General features: G+C 38.0%; 1 protein-coding gene across 1 annotated transcript in view; it reads left to right on the forward strand.

Annotated features, from left to right (window-relative positions):
* The window catches only part of DPYD (dihydropyrimidine dehydrogenase), an 863,407-nt gene that overhangs the window by 555,177 nt on the left and 289,894 nt on the right, over positions 1 to 18,336 (forward strand). The window contains exon 15 of the mRNA XM_058695679.1: positions 10,922 to 10,990. Within this exon, the coding sequence (XP_058551662.1) occupies positions 10,922 to 10,990 (69 nt within the window). The remainder of the gene's footprint in view (positions 1 to 10,921; positions 10,991 to 18,336) is intronic.

The following is an 18,336-nucleotide window of genomic DNA, read 5'->3' on the forward strand; positions in this document are numbered from 1 at the left end:
AAAAAGGACAAGACTTCTTCAAGCCTTGGTTGGACACTGGCACAATATCACTTTTGCCATGTTCTGTTGATGAAAACAAGTCACAAAGTCAGTCCACATTCCAGTAGCGGGTAAATAAATCCCCCATGTGCTGGGAGTAGCTGCACATTTACATTGCAAAGGGGCATGAATACAGGGAGAAGAACACTTCCCCCACCCCACTCCCTGAACACTCTACCACAAGAAGATTGAGGATGCAAAATCAGTTGGAATCTCTAATGTAAATTGAAAGGATAGGAAATCAATATGGTAAATCTTAATGCAGTAGAGAGGAACTTGGAGGCAAAAGACCTGAACTTAATCCTTGCTTCTGCTATTGATTAGCTTGACCCTGGTAAAATAAATGATCTACGCTCATTATTCTCAGTATAAAGTTTTCCAAATTCATAATTATTACAGGGAATAAATGAGATAGTGCATGTGAAAATGTGCAGTAAGTTTAAATATATACATAAATTTAATGGATTACTGTTCTTTGATATAAAGTATACTTAATAAATTCTGAGAGGTTTTTGAACCTCTTACTTTATACCACCTATCTGTCCTTCTAATTCTCTCTCTAGAATGTAGAAATTTGCTTACATTTAAATACTGGGATTGGTAATAAAAATGCACATTACTGGGAATTTCTTTCCTCAGCTACCTGTCCCAGCATTCCTTTGAAGCAAATATTATTGAATCCCAATTATGTATAAGGTATAATATTAGGTACTGGAGATATACCTATGAAAAAAAGCCCTGTCCCCCAAACTTCAGTCATCTTTTGAAAAACACACAAACAACAGCTTAATACAATATAATGTTATAACAGAGAAATGCAAAGGATGCCATAGGATCTCCGAAGAGGGGTGCCTGACCCAGTCAAGGGGAGAAGAGTACACAGGAAGGGGTTCCTAGTGAAGGTAATGCCCAAATGAGGAGCAGGAATTTACTGGACAGAGTAATCCAAAATTCTAATCCAACTGCCCAACTGGTTAGGGACCATAGTTTCAGACCCTGCCTGGATCAACGTGATTTCTACCAATGCTCCCAGCTTCATTGCCCATGATATGTATCCATTCATTTCTCCCCAACACTAAACTGAACTACTTGAGATTTCTTAAACAGAGCATATTTCTTAAACACAGCATCCTGTGCCTTTACTTCTGCTGCTCACTCCACCTGGAGTGCTCTTGCCTCTTTTATTTCTAATCAGTGTCTAATAAACACCCAAGCATGACTTCAGAGTCTAGTAGGAGTTGCTTTTCTAGGATATCTTCCCTGATTCACACAGGTACAAATAATCACCCTTCCCTTTCTTCTGTCATTTTTTCCTGGTTCATACACTATAATTATTTTTCTATCAATTTACATATGTCTGCTTTATTATACCATATGCTCCTAGAGCACAGGGACCATTCCTTATTAATTCAGACAAAAGGAATAGACATATGGCCAGGAGAATGCAGAATACATGTTACATTCAGGAAGCAAAGTAATTCAGTGTGGTTGGAGCAAAAGTAGCATTGTGATCTTGTACAGCTTATTACAGAATTAGATTTTATCCTGAAGTTGGATTTGAAAAAGAAGTGTGGTATGATCAGGTTTGTTTCTTTAGAAGGATCTGCCAGATGGCATAGGCTGCAAAGAGAGAGAGGGAGACTAATAAGAAAGCTACTCCAGTAATCCAGGGTAACAGTGGTGAGGATCTTAACTAAGACAGTCATGATGAAGAATCAGGAATACTTAGAAGGGATCATTAGGAAGTAAACTAGAGCAGTGCTTTTCAAATTTTCCTGTGCATTAGAATTACCTGGAGATCTTTGAAAAACCCTGATGCCTGGGCCTAACTACATACAAATTATCCTAGAATCCTTAGGGTTATTTTTTTTCCTTACTCTTCAGGGGATTTCAATGCTTAGCCAAGTCAAAGAACCAGTGGACTAGAGAGTACTTGGTGAATAACTGGGTGTAGGTGATGAGAGAGAAAGGAAGAAAGGAAATCTAGTTTCCTAACTTGGGATGAAAGGGTGGAGTATATTTAACATGAAATGAACAAATTCAGGGCAGAGTTTGATCTTTAGCAAATTGAATCTAGGGGGTAGAAGGCAGTTGGACATGTTGTTCTTGAACTTAGGAGAAAGATATAGGTTGGAGGTATACACTTTATAACTTTTCTACATATGGATATGATCTGAAATTGTTGTGAATGTGATATCCAAGGAAATCTGTATGAAGTGATACCAAGAGGACCATGAGTAGACCCTGGGGACATCAACATGTAAAAGGTGGTCAGAGGTAGAAGAGCCTGAGAAGGAACAATGAAAATGAAAGTAACGAAAAGAGGTACCTCCAAAGCTCATATGGAAGAGGGTTTCAGTAAGCTGGAGATAGCTCACTAAGTGCTGAAGAGAGTTCCAGTAAAGATTCGGGCTGAAAAGTATCTGATATATTTGCCAAGGTCACTGATGACCTTGGGGAGATGACTTCCTAGACAGAATAGGGACAGAAACTAGATAAAATATTTAAAGAAGTGATCAAAAGGAGAGGAAAAAGCAGCCATTACTACAGTTTCTGAATAGTATGCAGTGTTTTATTTTTTTCCTGTTTTAGTGGAAAATGTCTGATTTTCTATGGAAACTATGTGCATATTGTTTAACTTGCAATATGACTTTTCTATGTTAGGAATAGTTGTGTAAACAGCACATTTGTTAGTCCCAAAATAAACAAAGAAAATGATGAATTTTTAAACAATATAAAAAGACAACTTTAAGAATATTATTCTCATCTGCAAACATCAAATAAGCAATAACCATATAAAATATGAGGAAAGTTTCACTGTTAATGTGCTATTCTCAATGTGTACATTTAAGGAAAATTGTACCAATCTCACTTCCACTTTATTTCTACTACAGTACAAAGAGCATTTAAAATTTGAATGTTGTACAGTTAATTAATATTTAATAAACGTATTTTCTTGGTTTAAATGTCTTTGAAAATCACATGTCCCATGCTATTTTCCTCCTTGATATAATCCCAGTAGTGTTAGGGATAATTTTGTTAAATTGTTTGACAAAACCTAACTCAGCTACTTGTAATTTACAGTTGTTCACCTTTGTCACTTTTCAGTTTTTCCCTACTAAAAAATTTAAGTTGTCTTGCAGCTGAATTGTTGACTGAATTTCCAATGTAGTTCATAATATAGTTACAGAATACCAAAACAGTGTTGCTGACATGTGTTTTAAGCATACACTTTAAGTTAAAGGGAATTTGGGAATATAGCCAGCTTGTAACCAATTAGATGTTTTAAGTTGTTCTTCACCTTAATTTCTAATGTACAAACTTTATGGTAAATCAGTTTGAAAAAAAATGCTAAATAAAATCATTTTTGTTTTTCCATAAAGGAAATGTAATTTTAAAAAATAATTTAATCATGAATTTTGATTCTTTCATTTAAAAGTTAGGGAGGATGACAATAGAAGCCATTTAACACTGTTTTTTTTGTTTTGTTTTGTTTTGTTTTGTTTTGTTTTGTTTTGTTTTGTTGTTTGGAATAAGTTCTGTCAGCACAAAGGCTGACCCAGGGCTTGAACTCATGAACCGTGAGATTATGGCCTGAGCCAAAGTTGGACGCTTAACAACTGAGCCGCCCAGGTGCACCTCTCCCTCATATTTCTAAGCCTCTGTCCCCCATTCTTTCATGTCGGAAGACCTCATCTACTACTTAAGAAAAATGTGCATACCAGAAAGGATAATTTTACCTTTTTCACACCAAGTCTATAAATGCAATTGCATCCATACCTATTTTTTCTCTCTCTACTCTTCTCTTCCACCCCATTAAACTGGAAACAGTACCTCTGCTCCTATCAAAGTTTACTTCTACTTATGCGAAAGATTCGTCATCACCTCTTGCCTTCTCAATAGCTTTTTCCTCCTTTCCAGATTATTTCCACCAGCATAAAAAAATACTCAAATATGGCCCATTAAGAAAAAACATCTCTCCCTAGACCTCCCATAATCATTTATGTGCTGCCCCATTTATCTTTTAGCTAGCTCACCAAAACCTTGGGAGAGATTTGTGTGTCACTTCTCTCCACTTCTGTATATTCTATTCACTCAGACTATTCCAGTCTGACTACTGTCCTTGCTGCTTTACTGAAACCATTTTTTGTAAAGGTTACCAATGGTTGCTGTATTGCCAAACCTCATGGACAATTCTGTATTCTCTTACACAAACCCTTAGTTGTATTCACCAGAGTGGATTGGTCTTTACTTTCTGGAACACTTTCCTCTCTTAGCATTTGTGACCTCACATTCTCAGATGGCATCCCAGGCCCTTCCTTTTTCTGTATTTTATTCTCTTCCCTTTGAAGTCACCTATCCAGGTGGCTTTAAATACTGTTATATTTCAAAGTTTCTAATATGTACGCCTTCATCTCTAACCTCTTTAGTGAGTTCTAGACTCATGTATACAGTGACGTGGTTTATGTTCTCATTAATGAGAGAGGCTTAATAGACATTTTATGTGTAAGATATGAAAACGGAACCTCTTAGTACCTCCCCCCACCCCACACTAGTTATTTGACTAGGCCTTGTTGCATCTCAGTAAACTGTCTACATTCCACTTAGTAGCTCAAGCCAATAATCTAGGGATCAGCCTCAATCTCTCCTTTTCTCTCATCTCCTGAATCTAACTACTGACCAGTCTTGTTGGTTCTAGCTCAGAACTGTCCACTTCACTGCATCCCCATGAGTAATATGCAAGCCACATTATTTCAATCTAACTGGACTCTGCTTTCATCCTGAAACACCTTCATTCCCTTCCCTATAAATTAGTGAAACACATCTTTTTAAAATGCAGATCAGATTATTTTATCACCCTCCTTTAAACCTTTCACTAGTCTCCATTGCACCTATAATAAAACCCAATTCCCACAGGGACCGGCTCATAGAGATATGGCCACTGACTGTTTGTCTCATTTTCTCTTCAACTTTTTTTTTTTTTTTTTTTTTTTTTTTTTAATTTTGGGACAGAGAGAGACAGAGCATGAACGGGGGAGGGGCAGAGAGAGAGGGAGACACAGAATCGGAAACAGGCTCCAGGCTCCGAGCCATCAGCCCAGAGCCTGACGCGGGGCTCGAACTCACGGACCGCGAGATCGTGACCTGGCTGAAGTCGGACGCTTAACCGACTGCGCCACCCAGGCGCCCCTGTTTGTCTCATTTTCTCTTAAATTCGTCTTGCCCTATCATGAAACTCCATCCACATGGCCTTCTCTTTTTTTTTTTTTTTTTTAACGTTTCTTATTTATTTTTGAGACAGAGAGAGACAGAGCATGAACGGGGGAGGGTCACAGAGAGAAGGAGACACAGAATCTGAAAAAGGCTCCAGGCTCTGAGCTGTCAGCACAGAGCCCGACGCGGGGCTCGAACCCACGGACCGTGAGATCATGACCTGAGCCGAAGTCGGACGCTTAATTAACCGACCGAGCCAACCAGGCGCCCCCTTCTCTTTTTCTTAAATATGTCATGCTCATTCCCACCTCAGTGTCTTTGCACATGTATTTTCTTCTACTTAGAATGCCAGTTGTCTTCCAGTTCCCCATCCCATTCTTCAGTGTAAGGGGCCTTCTTATCTATCATGTCTCAACTCACACAGCCTTTTACTGACCATCATCTGATGGAGGCACTGTGCACCCCACTGATTCTCCATTACTGTCCTCTATTATGCCTTTCTAACAATAATCTTGATGTGTAAATAGTCCTAATAATTTTTTTAACTTGTTATAATTTTTTCTCCCTAAAATGTAAGCTACAGGAAGGCAAGGACTTCTTTCATTTTTTAAATCACTTCTGAGTTAGAACAGTTACTGGTACATAGTATGTGCTCAAGAAATATCAGTTGGGGGTACCTAGGTGGCTCTGTCATTTAGGCATCTGACTTTGCCTCAGGTCATCTCATGGTTTGTAGGTTTGAGCCCTGCATCAGGCTTTGCAGTAACAGTGAGGAGCCTGCTTAGGATTCTCTTTCTCTTCCTTTCTCTCTCTGCCCCTTGCTTTCTCTCTCTCTCTCTCTCTCTCTCTCTCTCAAAATAAATAAATAAACTTAAAGAAAAATAAATATTAGTTGAGTGTTCAATGGAAAAGACTCTAAGTCCATGTCTTAAACTCCTTTCTATGTCATTTGGTAGCAAGCACACAGTACATGCTCAATTTGCTTATTAATGGACTGACATTGACTCTCCCACTAGCCTGTGTGTCATAAAATGTAGGATGTAGTTCAAACACTACATAGCACTTGGCTATGTATAAATTTGCCTATGTATAAAATTATCCAATGATTTTTAAAATATGAGTTATAAAAATGGAGCACTAGAAATGGCCTAATTTAAGTGAAATATAGGCAAAAGTTACCCTGGCTTTAAGAAAATGTTTCACCGAATATTTATTTCTAGTAATATAGCATGATGTTTCACAATATAAAATATCCATCAATTCTCTTTTTTCATGGGAAGAAAACAAAGCCCTGTCCTTTCTTGCTTGCCTAAAAACCAAGCACACTAAAATACGGAAAGGCTTTCTAATCATCAAAGAAAGATTAAATTATGCCCAGTGTCCTTTTAATGTTAATATCTTTTAGCCAGACTCTTTGAAAAATCCTAATATGTTTTAATAAAGAATAAAATGATTTTTGGGTCATTTTTATTCCCCTGAAGTAGAATGTCATCACATATTTTCCCAAAATATCAGTTGGTTTTAGATTAAGAATATTTAGACTATGAAGACAATTTGGCATTTTAAAAATAATGTAGATTTTTTTCCCTTACATTTACTTGACTGTTAAAAAATTGCTTAGGAAGTTATTTCAAAAGTGCCAATTTTAGTTTTAAATGTAATAATTGTCAAGACTCTAAGTGAAAGATAGCAGGATACAACTTGAATTTTCTTAAGATAAAGTGGTGTTAGTTCACACATACAGATGTGTTAGTGGTACACCTAGCTTAAAAGTGGCTAGCATAGGTCTCTTCCCATTACACATTTTCTACTTCCCTGTCTCTGCTTTATTTTTCCCTAGCATAACTAGCTTTGGGTGGAGGTGGCAAGATCGGTTAAGTGAAGAGTCAGTTGGGGGTCACCAGCAGCTCTCAACACACTTCATTCCAGTTTAGGGACCAGTGAGAAAAAGAATTGTTATCTTCCCAGCTCCAGTGCAGGACTTCCACAGGAATAGAGTGGCTGATTGCTATGATCAGCCCTGTTAGAGATACTTTTTGTTTTTTGGGCAAGAACGTAGAGTCTGTTTCAGAAAGTGAGGAAAGAAGAACAAGGTAGTGCTTGACTGCTTAGAGCACACACACAAAAATCTACCTCTGCTTAACATAATGTTTCTCTCCCACCTGTGGTCACCCTTCCCCAGTGACAGCCCATGCCAAATCATACCAAGTCACTGCATCCCCAGGCATTTGGTGGCACCAGGGCTCTTGATGTTCAGGACAATTATCTGGGTAATATTTATTTCTCTCCATCAAGCCCAACCATGGCTTCTCATGATCCTCAGGACCTATAGGGCAAAAATGACTTTAACCAACCCCAACACAATCAATATATATTTGAAGCAATAACAGCTTTGTCAAAATTAAAATGGCCATTTAGTAAAGTGGAACCAGGTTAGACACTAGTTGAGAGCATAACTAGTCAATGCTAGTAAACATGGTTATTTACTAGTCATTTACTAGTCAGTGCTGGTAAACATTATTTTCCTGGCAGCAGATTTCTTTGGTCAGGCTATCTGCTTAGCTGAGTCCTGCCCACTATAAGGGTCTTCCCTGTTGTCCTCCACGGTTGCCTAGGAGGGCCATGGGAGAGGAGGATGTTGTGCTGATTTAGCACCTGCTTCATATTTCTATAGGAATGTGAACCTGAGGATTACTTTTCATAATTAGAGGCATGTTTGGCTTTTGTTTTTTGGGGTTTTTTTTTGCTTGTCTTGATTTAAATAATAAAACTCCCTAAAAACCTTAGTATAGGGGCGCCTGGGTGGCGCAGTCGGTTAAGCGTCCGACTTCAGCCAGGTCACGATCTTGCGGTCCGTGAGTTCGAGCCCCGCGTCAGGCTCTGGGCTGATGGCTCGGAGCCTGGAGCCTGTTTCCGATTCTGTGTCTCCCTCTCTCTCTGCCCCTCCCCCGTTCATGCTCTGTCTCTCTCTGTCCCAAAAATAAATTAAAAAAAAAAAAAAAAAACGTTGAAAAAAAAAAATTTAAAAAAAAAAAAAAAAAAAAAAAAACCTTAGTATACTGTTTATTACTTTCACCATAGAAGCATTTGTATCTAATGCTAAAATCTGTTTTTCATTTTGAACTTTGGATCTCACCCTGCCTTTAAAGTTTTAGCAACAAGCCTGGGGGCTCTGCCCATTTCCAAACTCTTTTTATTAACTGTTTTGTTTTTAAAATTTGGGTTTTTTTTTTCTTACCTTGAAGCCACCGAGGACAATAGGAATCTGTCTGACCTGCACCCATTTGATTTTCCTTTTAGATGGGCTCCTTTTTTTTTCATGCGGAGGATACTCACCAGGAGGTATTAGTCTCGTCCTAGAAGATCAGGTGTACACTGTGGTATTTCTCACTGGTTAGTTTTCAAAATAGGGAGGGGGGCAAAATATCGCTGATCTTAGATCACGTGAAAAGGGCAGAAAAAGCATCTCTTACTGAAGGTTCATAAGTTATGCTGGTGATCCTTTTTTTAGCTAGCAAATGGGCAAGCATGGAATGTGACTTTTCCCTTTCTTTTAGCCCTAGAGAAAAGGCCATGTGTCATTCTTAACATTTGTTTCTCCAAATTCTTAAAAGCTGCATTCTCACTGGACACAAATGTTGACTCCTGAACTCACCCCAAAATAATTAGGCATTCTTAACTTTTCTCTTCTGTTCATCATTTACTTTCTTCCTTTTGTTCTCTCTCTAAAGAGGAATCAATCTTATTTCTCATCATTGTCCCACCTTTATCTGATTCAAACTCTCAGATCTTCTGATCCCTGTTTCTCAATTGCTCTGTCTAGTTCACAAGTTCTGTGTATTTTAACATCTGACCCTTTTTTCTATCACCAAGACCAACACCCAGATCAGCCTTGCTCACTCTTCACTCTGACTCATGATAATTATTTGCCAACACTTTTCATCTGTTGTTTATTTTTTCCCTACTCTGACTCAAGATACTCATTTCTGCTTAATCTTAAAGGGATAAACTGATAGCGGCACCTGGGTGGCTCAGTCTGTTAAGCATCCGACTTCAGCTCAGGTGATGATCTCATGGTTCATGGGTTCAAGCCCCACATTGGGCTCCGTGCTGACAGCTCGGAGCCTGGGGCCTGCTTCAGATTCTGTGTCTCTCTCTCTGTCCCTCCTCCACTGCAGCTCTTGTTCTCTCTCTCAAAATAAACAAGCAAACATTTTAAAAAACAAATAAAAAAAAGGAAGAGCTGATAAAGCAACTCCCTGCTCCTAAACTTTTGGTGACCTCATTCATTTATTCACTCAGTCTTATTGTGTGCCAAGCACCATGCTGATTATTGTAGGTGAAATGATGAATGATACAGAGCAGGCCCAGCTCCCATGGAGATTATACTCTATCAGGAGAGAAAAAAAATTAACCAGCGTTACAGTCAGGCTTGTTGTCTCCGTGGTTTTCATGGTGTATGATCCCAACTTATTTTCTGTTTCTGTCAATGTTGAAAGCATTTACAACATATATTTGTTTTGTTTTGTTTTGTTTTCTAGACATATATAAGAAAGCTGAGTGTGGTGAGAGCATAGTTAGTGGTTTTAGTGGACTCTTCCTCCAGATTCTGCAACTTTAGGCTTGGCACAAACTCTTTGTGGTTCAATCTCAGTCTTTAAATGTTAATAATAAAAAAAACTAATGACATGTATTGAATGCTTGCTTTGGGCCAGCAAAATCTAGTGGTTAAAAGCACAGATTCCCAGTCAAACTGCCTGGGTCTGAGTCCTGGCTCTGCTCCCTCTTATCTGTGCTACTTGTGCATCTCAGTACTTCAGCATCTTCTATAAAATGGGGAAAATAGCGTTGGGAACAATTAATTAAGTGAATGAAGTAAAAACCATTTAAACAGTACCTACAGCATCATAAGAGCTATGTAAGTTTTAGCAACTTCCATTATTTCTTTCCTATGTAAGTCATACTATTATCCATGTTTAACCATTGAAGAAACTAAATAACTTGCCTGGGGCCACACAGTCAGTGATAGAGTTCTAATGCGGATATTCTGGCTTCAGAGCAGATATTAGTAGCTATCATTCTATGTACCCTCTATTATAGGATTATTGTAAATAGTCAAATAATCAGCATTTAACAAAGTTTAAACTTATAGTGCACTGTGAATATGTAAGGTATTATTATCCATGCTGTAATAAGATATGATTGAAGAAAACACTAATTTATTTCTTTTCCGTATCTTGAAACTTTTAGCTACAGCAGAAATTATATTAATAAACATTTCTATGTCATTGTGTGATATAGACAACCCTCTCACATGCACAAATGTATGTAAGTCCCACTATCACTTTCTGAGGTGGACAAAGTCCACATTGTTCTCTCCATTTTAAAAATAAGAATGTGGAGGACCAGAAAAGTTAAGTAACTTACATTAAGAATTCAGAGGTAGTAAATGAGAAAATCTCTAACATAAGTCCGAAGCCCAGAATCTCATTCTTTGCCTCACTGTAAGACTCTGTTGTTTTTTAATAATTTTTCTTTCAGTGGATCAAAACTAATTTTTAGACTATAGCTTACCATTGTAAACATATATATGTAAATATCAATATACCCTTGTGTACAAAAGCATAACCATTTGAACTGACATTCTTTCCCTCTTTTCGTTTTAAAGATTGTGATTGCTAGCATCATGTGCAGTTACAGCAAAAATGACTGGATGGAGCTCTCCAAAATGGCTGAGGTAATGATTTCTTTAGTATATATTTATTTTATTTCTCCTCTTCCATTTTTATTAGTTTTAAATAAAGAGCTGCCATGAAAAATAACACAGTAGAAGTAAAATTGAATGGAAAATGGTAACTTAAAACATTTCTATTATAATTTGTTTACCCTGTGTTTTCATTAAAATGATGGAAATGTAAATTTAAAAGGAATCTATTCTATGAAAGTGGTCCCTTGGATTTCACACAGTACCTAAAAAATCCTTTATTCTTTGAATCCATATACTCTTTATTTGCATATTAAGCAAACTGTATATTATGATGGATGCCATGATAAAATTTAATTCTACCTTTGAGAGTGTAACAGGATCTTACCTTGCCTTTAGGCAAACTAGTTTGACAGCGAGAAGAAATTTTGAATATAAAACTCTTGAATATTTAAAATATAAAAGGTTCGTTTAATACTATTCTAGTTTAAATACAGACATGCATAAAATGGTAGGACAGAATGCTCCTGAATTGAACACTAGTCAGCAGGTTTTCTATAATATAAATTGAATCTTGCACAAATGCAAACAACTAACCATGTGCCTCCAATTTGTATTTCAAATAGAAAAATACATACTTAAAATTGTATACTTATGTCCGTCATGCTGTCATGAAAAATAATCTAGATAGCTTCAGCTGGGGTTTCTTGAAAACCTCTCAGAAATGTAGAAGGCTAAATCTAACAACGCTTATATACTAATGACTGTACATTATAAAATATTATAAAGCCTTCTATCGTGTTCAAAAATTGTACATTTTATTTGGATATCTTAAAACTGTGAGGGAAAAATTACTTCTGGGACTTAAAGGGGTGAAATTAAACATGATCAGTAATTGGTTTCGTGATCTTTAGTGCTGGGTCCACTTTATACGTGTATTTACCTAATTGACCATGAAATCTTCCACAGAACCTGTGCTTGGCATGAGCTTTGCCAATTTTAAGCTGACTATGATGAATGGCTTTATCACGCTGCTTGCTTCTCTGCCTTTCTGTAGAATAAAATACTTTCAAATAAATATATTCTTCAGTAATGAGCATTAACTTTTAAATAAACAAATTTTACTTTTAAAAAGTCCAAAGCCTTCCTATTAGTAACATACCAACAAAGTTAAAGATATTTTTCACATTTCTCACATTCTGTATCTATTTATTTAATTGCAGTTTTATTTAATATCATAAGTACTCATAACAACAACAAAAAAAAAGAACAGCAAAAACAAAGGAAAGGAAGGAAGAGAGGATAAAAAGAAGAGAAAAAAATTAGAAAGAAAAAGTTATGCTTTCCATTGGGTCAAACCAGTCTATAGAATCTGTCCCCAGGAAAGCCATCTACATAACAAGAAGGTCAATCTATAGATGCTGTCAATTAAAAAAAAATCTTTTCTATAATCTTAAAATATGGACCGTCCCAGGGCATATCGCATGAAGGAGCTATCCCCTGGAGGGGACATCCCCCTGGAGGGCCGCATTAGGCAGCATGATTCATCATAGCTCATTGATAGGTACCCAATAACGCTTTGTAGAGTCAGTTTTGTTTTTATGAATGCATGCTTCAAAAGAGATTAAAACAGATTTTCTTTTTTTTTTTACAGTAGAAGATCCCACATTCAAACAAACAAACAAAAACAAACAAACAAACAAAAAAAACCCATTCAAACCAAACTTACTATACCACTTACAGTGTACATTTCTTTGGGGGGTGTTGATAATGGGCGGTAAGAAATCTGAACTATCACACCAGCTGTTCTAGCACGAGTTTTAAGTTCAGCAGATGACTTAATGTGATGATGAATATACTTTAAATTCATGAAGTTCCTCTCCTTATAGTACATTAATTTTCGAATTACACAATAGGGAACCAAGGAAATCTGTTATGAGCTCTTTACTATTATATCTGAAAACAGAAATGACACGTGTGTAACAGCAGGACAGATCAACTTGTACAAGAACATGAAAAAGCAAAGAGTGAGAAACTGTGTCAGAATGAAAATTTGCACGAGGAAGGATCATTATTATTTGTTTCACCAGAGGCTACAACTGTGTTTTCCTATTCTATTTTTTTAACTTTATTTATTTATTTAGAGAGAGAGAGAGAGACAGAGAGAGAGAGCAAGTGGGGGAGGGGCAGAGAGAGAGAGAGACAGAATCTGAAGCAGGCTGTGTGCTGTCAGGGCAAAGCCTGATGCAGGGCTTGAACTCACAAACTGTGAGATCATGACCTGAGCCGAGATCAAGAGTAGGATGCTTAACCAACTGAGCCACCCAGGTGCCCCAGTATTTTACTATTCTAAATAAACATTTAAGACCATATGGATGGTTAAAAAAAATAGAACCTAGGTACATTCTTAAAATATGCTGAATTCAACTAAATGACATTTTTAAAAATTAATATATATCCAGTATGTCATCTTTACCATGTACATATTTTTTATTTTATTTTTTTAATGTTTATTTATTTTTGAGAGAGAGAGAATGGGGGAGGGGCAGAGAGAGAGAGGGAGACACAGAATCTGAAGCAGGCTCCAGGCTCTGAACTGTCAGCACAGAGCCCAACATGGGGCTCGAACTCATGAACTGTGAGATCATGACCTGAGCTGAAGTCGACTTCTTAACCAACTGAGCCACCCAGGCACCCCTACCATGTACATACTTTTTAAATATATTCTTTTAAGTTCATTTGTTTATTTTGAGAGAGAGAAAGCAAGCATGTGTGTGTAGGGAAGGGTTAGAGAGAGGGAAAGAGAGAATCCCAAGCAGGCTTTGTGCTGTCAGCACAGAACCCTATGCAGAGCTTGATTGTACAAACTGCGAGATCATGGCCTGAGCCAAAGTCAAGAGTCAGACACTTAACCGACTAAGCCACCCATGTGGTCCTATCATGTGCATATTTTTTTTAGAAAGCTTTGTTTCCTCCCGGAAATAGAACCATACTGAACCAAACCTTCCTTTTCAGTTTAACCCAAGAATGCACATGCTTTTATTGTCATCTTTTATGCATTCTTCAACCTGGTTTGAATTTGTTGTTTTGTGAACACCATAGAAAAGAAGCAGCCTTTAGAAAAGTTTTCACAGTTTGGTGTGAAATCAGTAGCATTGTTAGGGTCTGCTCAAGTTTTCTGTATCTGATCACAGCCTTTCCTACTTTTCTGGGACATGGATAACCTACTCCAATTCCATGCAAAGGAAGATCTATGGAACACCTACTATGTGCAAAGTCTCTTGCCAGCCAAAACAGAGGTGAATAAGATATAGCACCCATCATACTAGAAAGATACCCCAGTCAGAAAGATCAGAAATACACCAAACTGAACCATATGGAACGCTGACAATATCAGGTCTTAAACAGATCTTGAACTGATTTTAATAGATCTTGAATCCATTTCTTTCTTAATGCGTATTAGCTTAGAAAACAGAGCCTGGGTCAAAGGTAATGTGAAGATGCTTAATGAAGGATACAAGCCCAGAGCAGGAAGGGTGGGAGCAAAAGGGAAATTAGATAGGAAGAAGGGAAAGCAGATCCTGTGTGGTACATTCCAGGCTGGCTCCCGCTTCACAAGGAAATGGAGCTAATTGCTCTGTCCTGTGGGATGGAGAGTGCTTTGTGAAATCATCCTGCCTCACAACAGTTCAGAGGAGAAGGGTGAGAGATGTACCTACTGGTTCCTTTCTGTCTACTGTCTCTCACTGGTCAAATTTCACACCCGGGGTTCTGCCTTTCTCTGCACTCCTGGGTTGTGTATCCTGCCCACTTTAGGGCAGCTGCCAATAAGGAAGCCAAATCCCACAGCATGTTGTGAGACATTTCTTGTTTCTTGTTTGATGTGTCTTGTGAGATGTTGTGACATCTAAACCCAGAACCTAGGAAAAAGCTAGAGCCTCTTGGTCAGGTGTGCACATGGGTACTTCTGGGGCTGTCACTTTGACAGATACAGTGGCAGCTGTGGCAAAGCCCGGCTCCCATGCTGAGGGAGCTGTGAGAACTGGCAGGGGTAGAAGTTGTGAGAACAGCATCAGGGACTGAGGTCTCTTCTCAAGCTAGTGGCAAAAACTTGAGTGGCAAGTAAGGCCATCAGATTTGAACCAGCAGATAAATTGAATATGGCTCAATATGCATTGCTACCACCCTAATCCAAGTTTATGAGACAGCTTGCCCTCAGGCAATCCGAAACCTTCCCACTCTCCTTCTTAAGATGCAAAATCCTTACCTTTACCTGTAAGCCCCCCCACCATGTTCTGGACCCTGCCTGCTTCCCCAGCATCATCCTCAGTTTGGTATCCACATCCCAGCACCTGCTGGTCTCCTCTTACTCCTCCGACACACTCTGAACTGACGGCCTTTGCTATTCCCTTGGCCTGGAACATTCTCTCTTACTCATACAATGCTCTCTTGTTCTCAACTCTGAGTCCCCTGACTGGTAGGTTAAACCCTCTGCCTAACTCCTTCTAAGATCCTGTCTTCAGAAGCCAGTTTACCATAAAACTAATGAAACATATACTTCAGGGCTTACTTGCCCAAGTTTACTTCTAAACCCCTGTACCTAATTTTGGATTTGTAATTTTTACTTATTTTTTTTTCTTAATGAAGTTTCCCTGATGTGTTTACGCTTCAGGCTCCCCAAAATCTAGGTGTACTTCTGCCTGTGCTTTTCCTTTGTGGCATTTAATACAGTGGTAATCACAGTGGTGTCATTCGCTCATTAACCTCTGTCCTGCTTATTACACAGCAAGCTCCTGGGGGTGGAGACTCCTGGCTGGTTCACCACTTAATCTCCAATCCCAAGCACAAGGCTTTGCCCACCCGTGGTTATCCCTCAAATATTTGTTGAAGCAAAATAGGGATACAGAGCTGGTATACTGATATATGACAAACAAAGAGCAAACAATTACAGAATAAATGGGAAGAGTGGCACTTTATTTGGCACCAATGAACTTGAGGTGATTAAGATACAAAGTAGAAAGTTTTAAGCCAGGGACCTGATGAGGGATTGCCAAAGTTCTGACCACGATTGGTAGGATGTCACCTACTGAGAAAGGTCCAGGGAAAATGCTCAGGTGTCAAGACCAGGTGGCCACACTATTCCTAGCAGGGAGTCCAAACAAACTACGGAAAAGCTGGGTTCTTACCATTTTTTTTAACCTGAATTTGGGCTAGCAGTGTGTCGTTAAACTAAATAGATGTTAGAATTAGGAGATCTCAAATAGGCTGGGGCAGAAAGCAAAGGTGAACCATAGAAATGTGTAGGAGCAGGTGGATATGTCTGTGAAGAGTGATCTTTAGCACACTGAATGCAGTCAGGAAAGGTGGACACCAGCTTGCAGACAAGAGACAGTCACTGACTTAGTGTCCAGTAAGGCCCAAGCCAGTTCAGTGTTTACCTGTACCAAATCCACTTAAAAGTAGTTTAAGATCCTGGAGAACTTATGCCTCCAGTTTTGAACAGATTAGACTAGATGACAGTGTTGATACATACGAAGTCAACAATGGGCATTGTATTTTCTTTTAAGAGATGAAATTAAGAGAAAATTCAAGAAGTGTACCTTTCATCCCCCCAAAGAAACACCATCCTCACCCTGCTTGGGCTCTGATGCTTTTTGCCAGCCCCACCACCCATGGAAGCCTTTCCTTCCCACTTGGGCTCTGATATACTACATCAAACCACCCTCCACATGGACATCCGTCTCACTGTTCTTGGGCTCCGATAAGCCATACTGGGCTCTCCTGGATCCTTCTAAATCCTCTAGGTCAGCTACCTTGCTCTGTCCCACCCAATGACTTTAAAACTATATCAATCAGGAGGGAAGGGAGGGGTAAGAAAGGGAGAAGAGGAAGAAGTTTGTATCTGATTTTGTTGTATATACTGTGCAAAGGTTTATGTTTTTGCTACTCTGGTTTCTCTGAGAGTTTTTATAAAGTGATTCAGAGAATTTTAGAAACTACACTGCTCCCACTATTCTTATAATTACTTACAATATTTTTTTTCTTTTCTTCCCCCTCCCCACGAAGTGTAGATAGTTACTTTAAATCCTTTTACAAGTCAAGACTGGAGAAGGGCAAGTTGGAGATTCTAATTGGATGCCTGGATGATGGATGGATGGATAGATGAATATATGGATGGAGAGACAGACAAAGAAACAGATAGATAGACAGCAATTGCTTACCCTTGCATAATATTTACTATAGTCCAGGCACTGTTGTAACTCATTCACTTTTATTAAATTTATATATATCTTCCAAAAGCAACCTATGAGTTACTTCCATTGCTTTCCATTTTTTTGTAGATGAGGAAACTGAAGCAAAAGATAGTTAAATAATATGCCCAAGACTATAGATATAGTATATAGTAAAAGTGGGATTCGAACCCACGAAATCTGCCTCCAGAGTTTAGGCTATTAACATATACATTCTATTTCATGTAAATAAATGGGTGATAAGCAGATAATGTATGAAATTAGAAACAGCAAATTTTCTATGTCATGGCCTTCACTAGACTACTTTATTGTGTAATCATTTAGGTTAGGTAGCATAAACTCTGGGCTAAATGAGTAAACCGAAATGCTTGTAACTAACAAGAGTCAGAATGCAAGCCCAGTTTCAGTTAATTTAACATTTCATGCTAATTCAGCAATTAAGGCTTTTTGAATGCATATAGTTGCTTGGAAATGGAATTAACTGCCTTTTAAGGGGGTGTACATCCTGTGACAAGAATATTCAAGCAGAGGCCAAATGAATGTTCCCTGTCTCTTAGTGTCACCTTGAGAAGGATTATCTCAGTTTTGAGATAATCAAAGGCCTTTTCAGATGTGTTTGTATTTGTGTATAATACTGGGGAAATCTTTATTAATTAGTCACTGAAAAGCCTTTAAATTGGATAGGTGGTTTTACAAGATTTTAATTTTACTTCAAGTTTAGAAGCTTTAAGGATGTTAAATGTTACATCTTCTTAACCCACTGTATCAACTCCAGCCTTGGAATTAATGATTTCTAATAAGTTATGATAGTGAGTAAAAACATAGGCTCTGGACTGAAACACTTGGTTTTACAAGATTAGAGATATTAAGCAAGTCACTTGAACTCTTTGTAACCTCTGCTTTATCATTTGTAAAATGGGGCTAATGATATATCTCATGACAAAGAGCCTAGTAAAGTATCTGGCATATTGCAAGTAAGTACTCAATGAATATTAGTTATTATTGTCTAATTGTAACCTTAGCTTTCACTTACAATTTAGGAAATACGTATAATGTAAATATATACAAATACCACCTAAAGTTTATCTAATCCAAAATGTTGTGGAACTGATTTGCTATTAATTGCTG

The sequence above is a fragment of the Neofelis nebulosa genome, chromosome 2, assembly GCF_028018385.1.
Source record: "Neofelis nebulosa isolate mNeoNeb1 chromosome 2, mNeoNeb1.pri, whole genome shotgun sequence".
Lineage (NCBI taxonomy): Eukaryota > Metazoa > Chordata > Mammalia > Carnivora > Felidae > Neofelis > Neofelis nebulosa.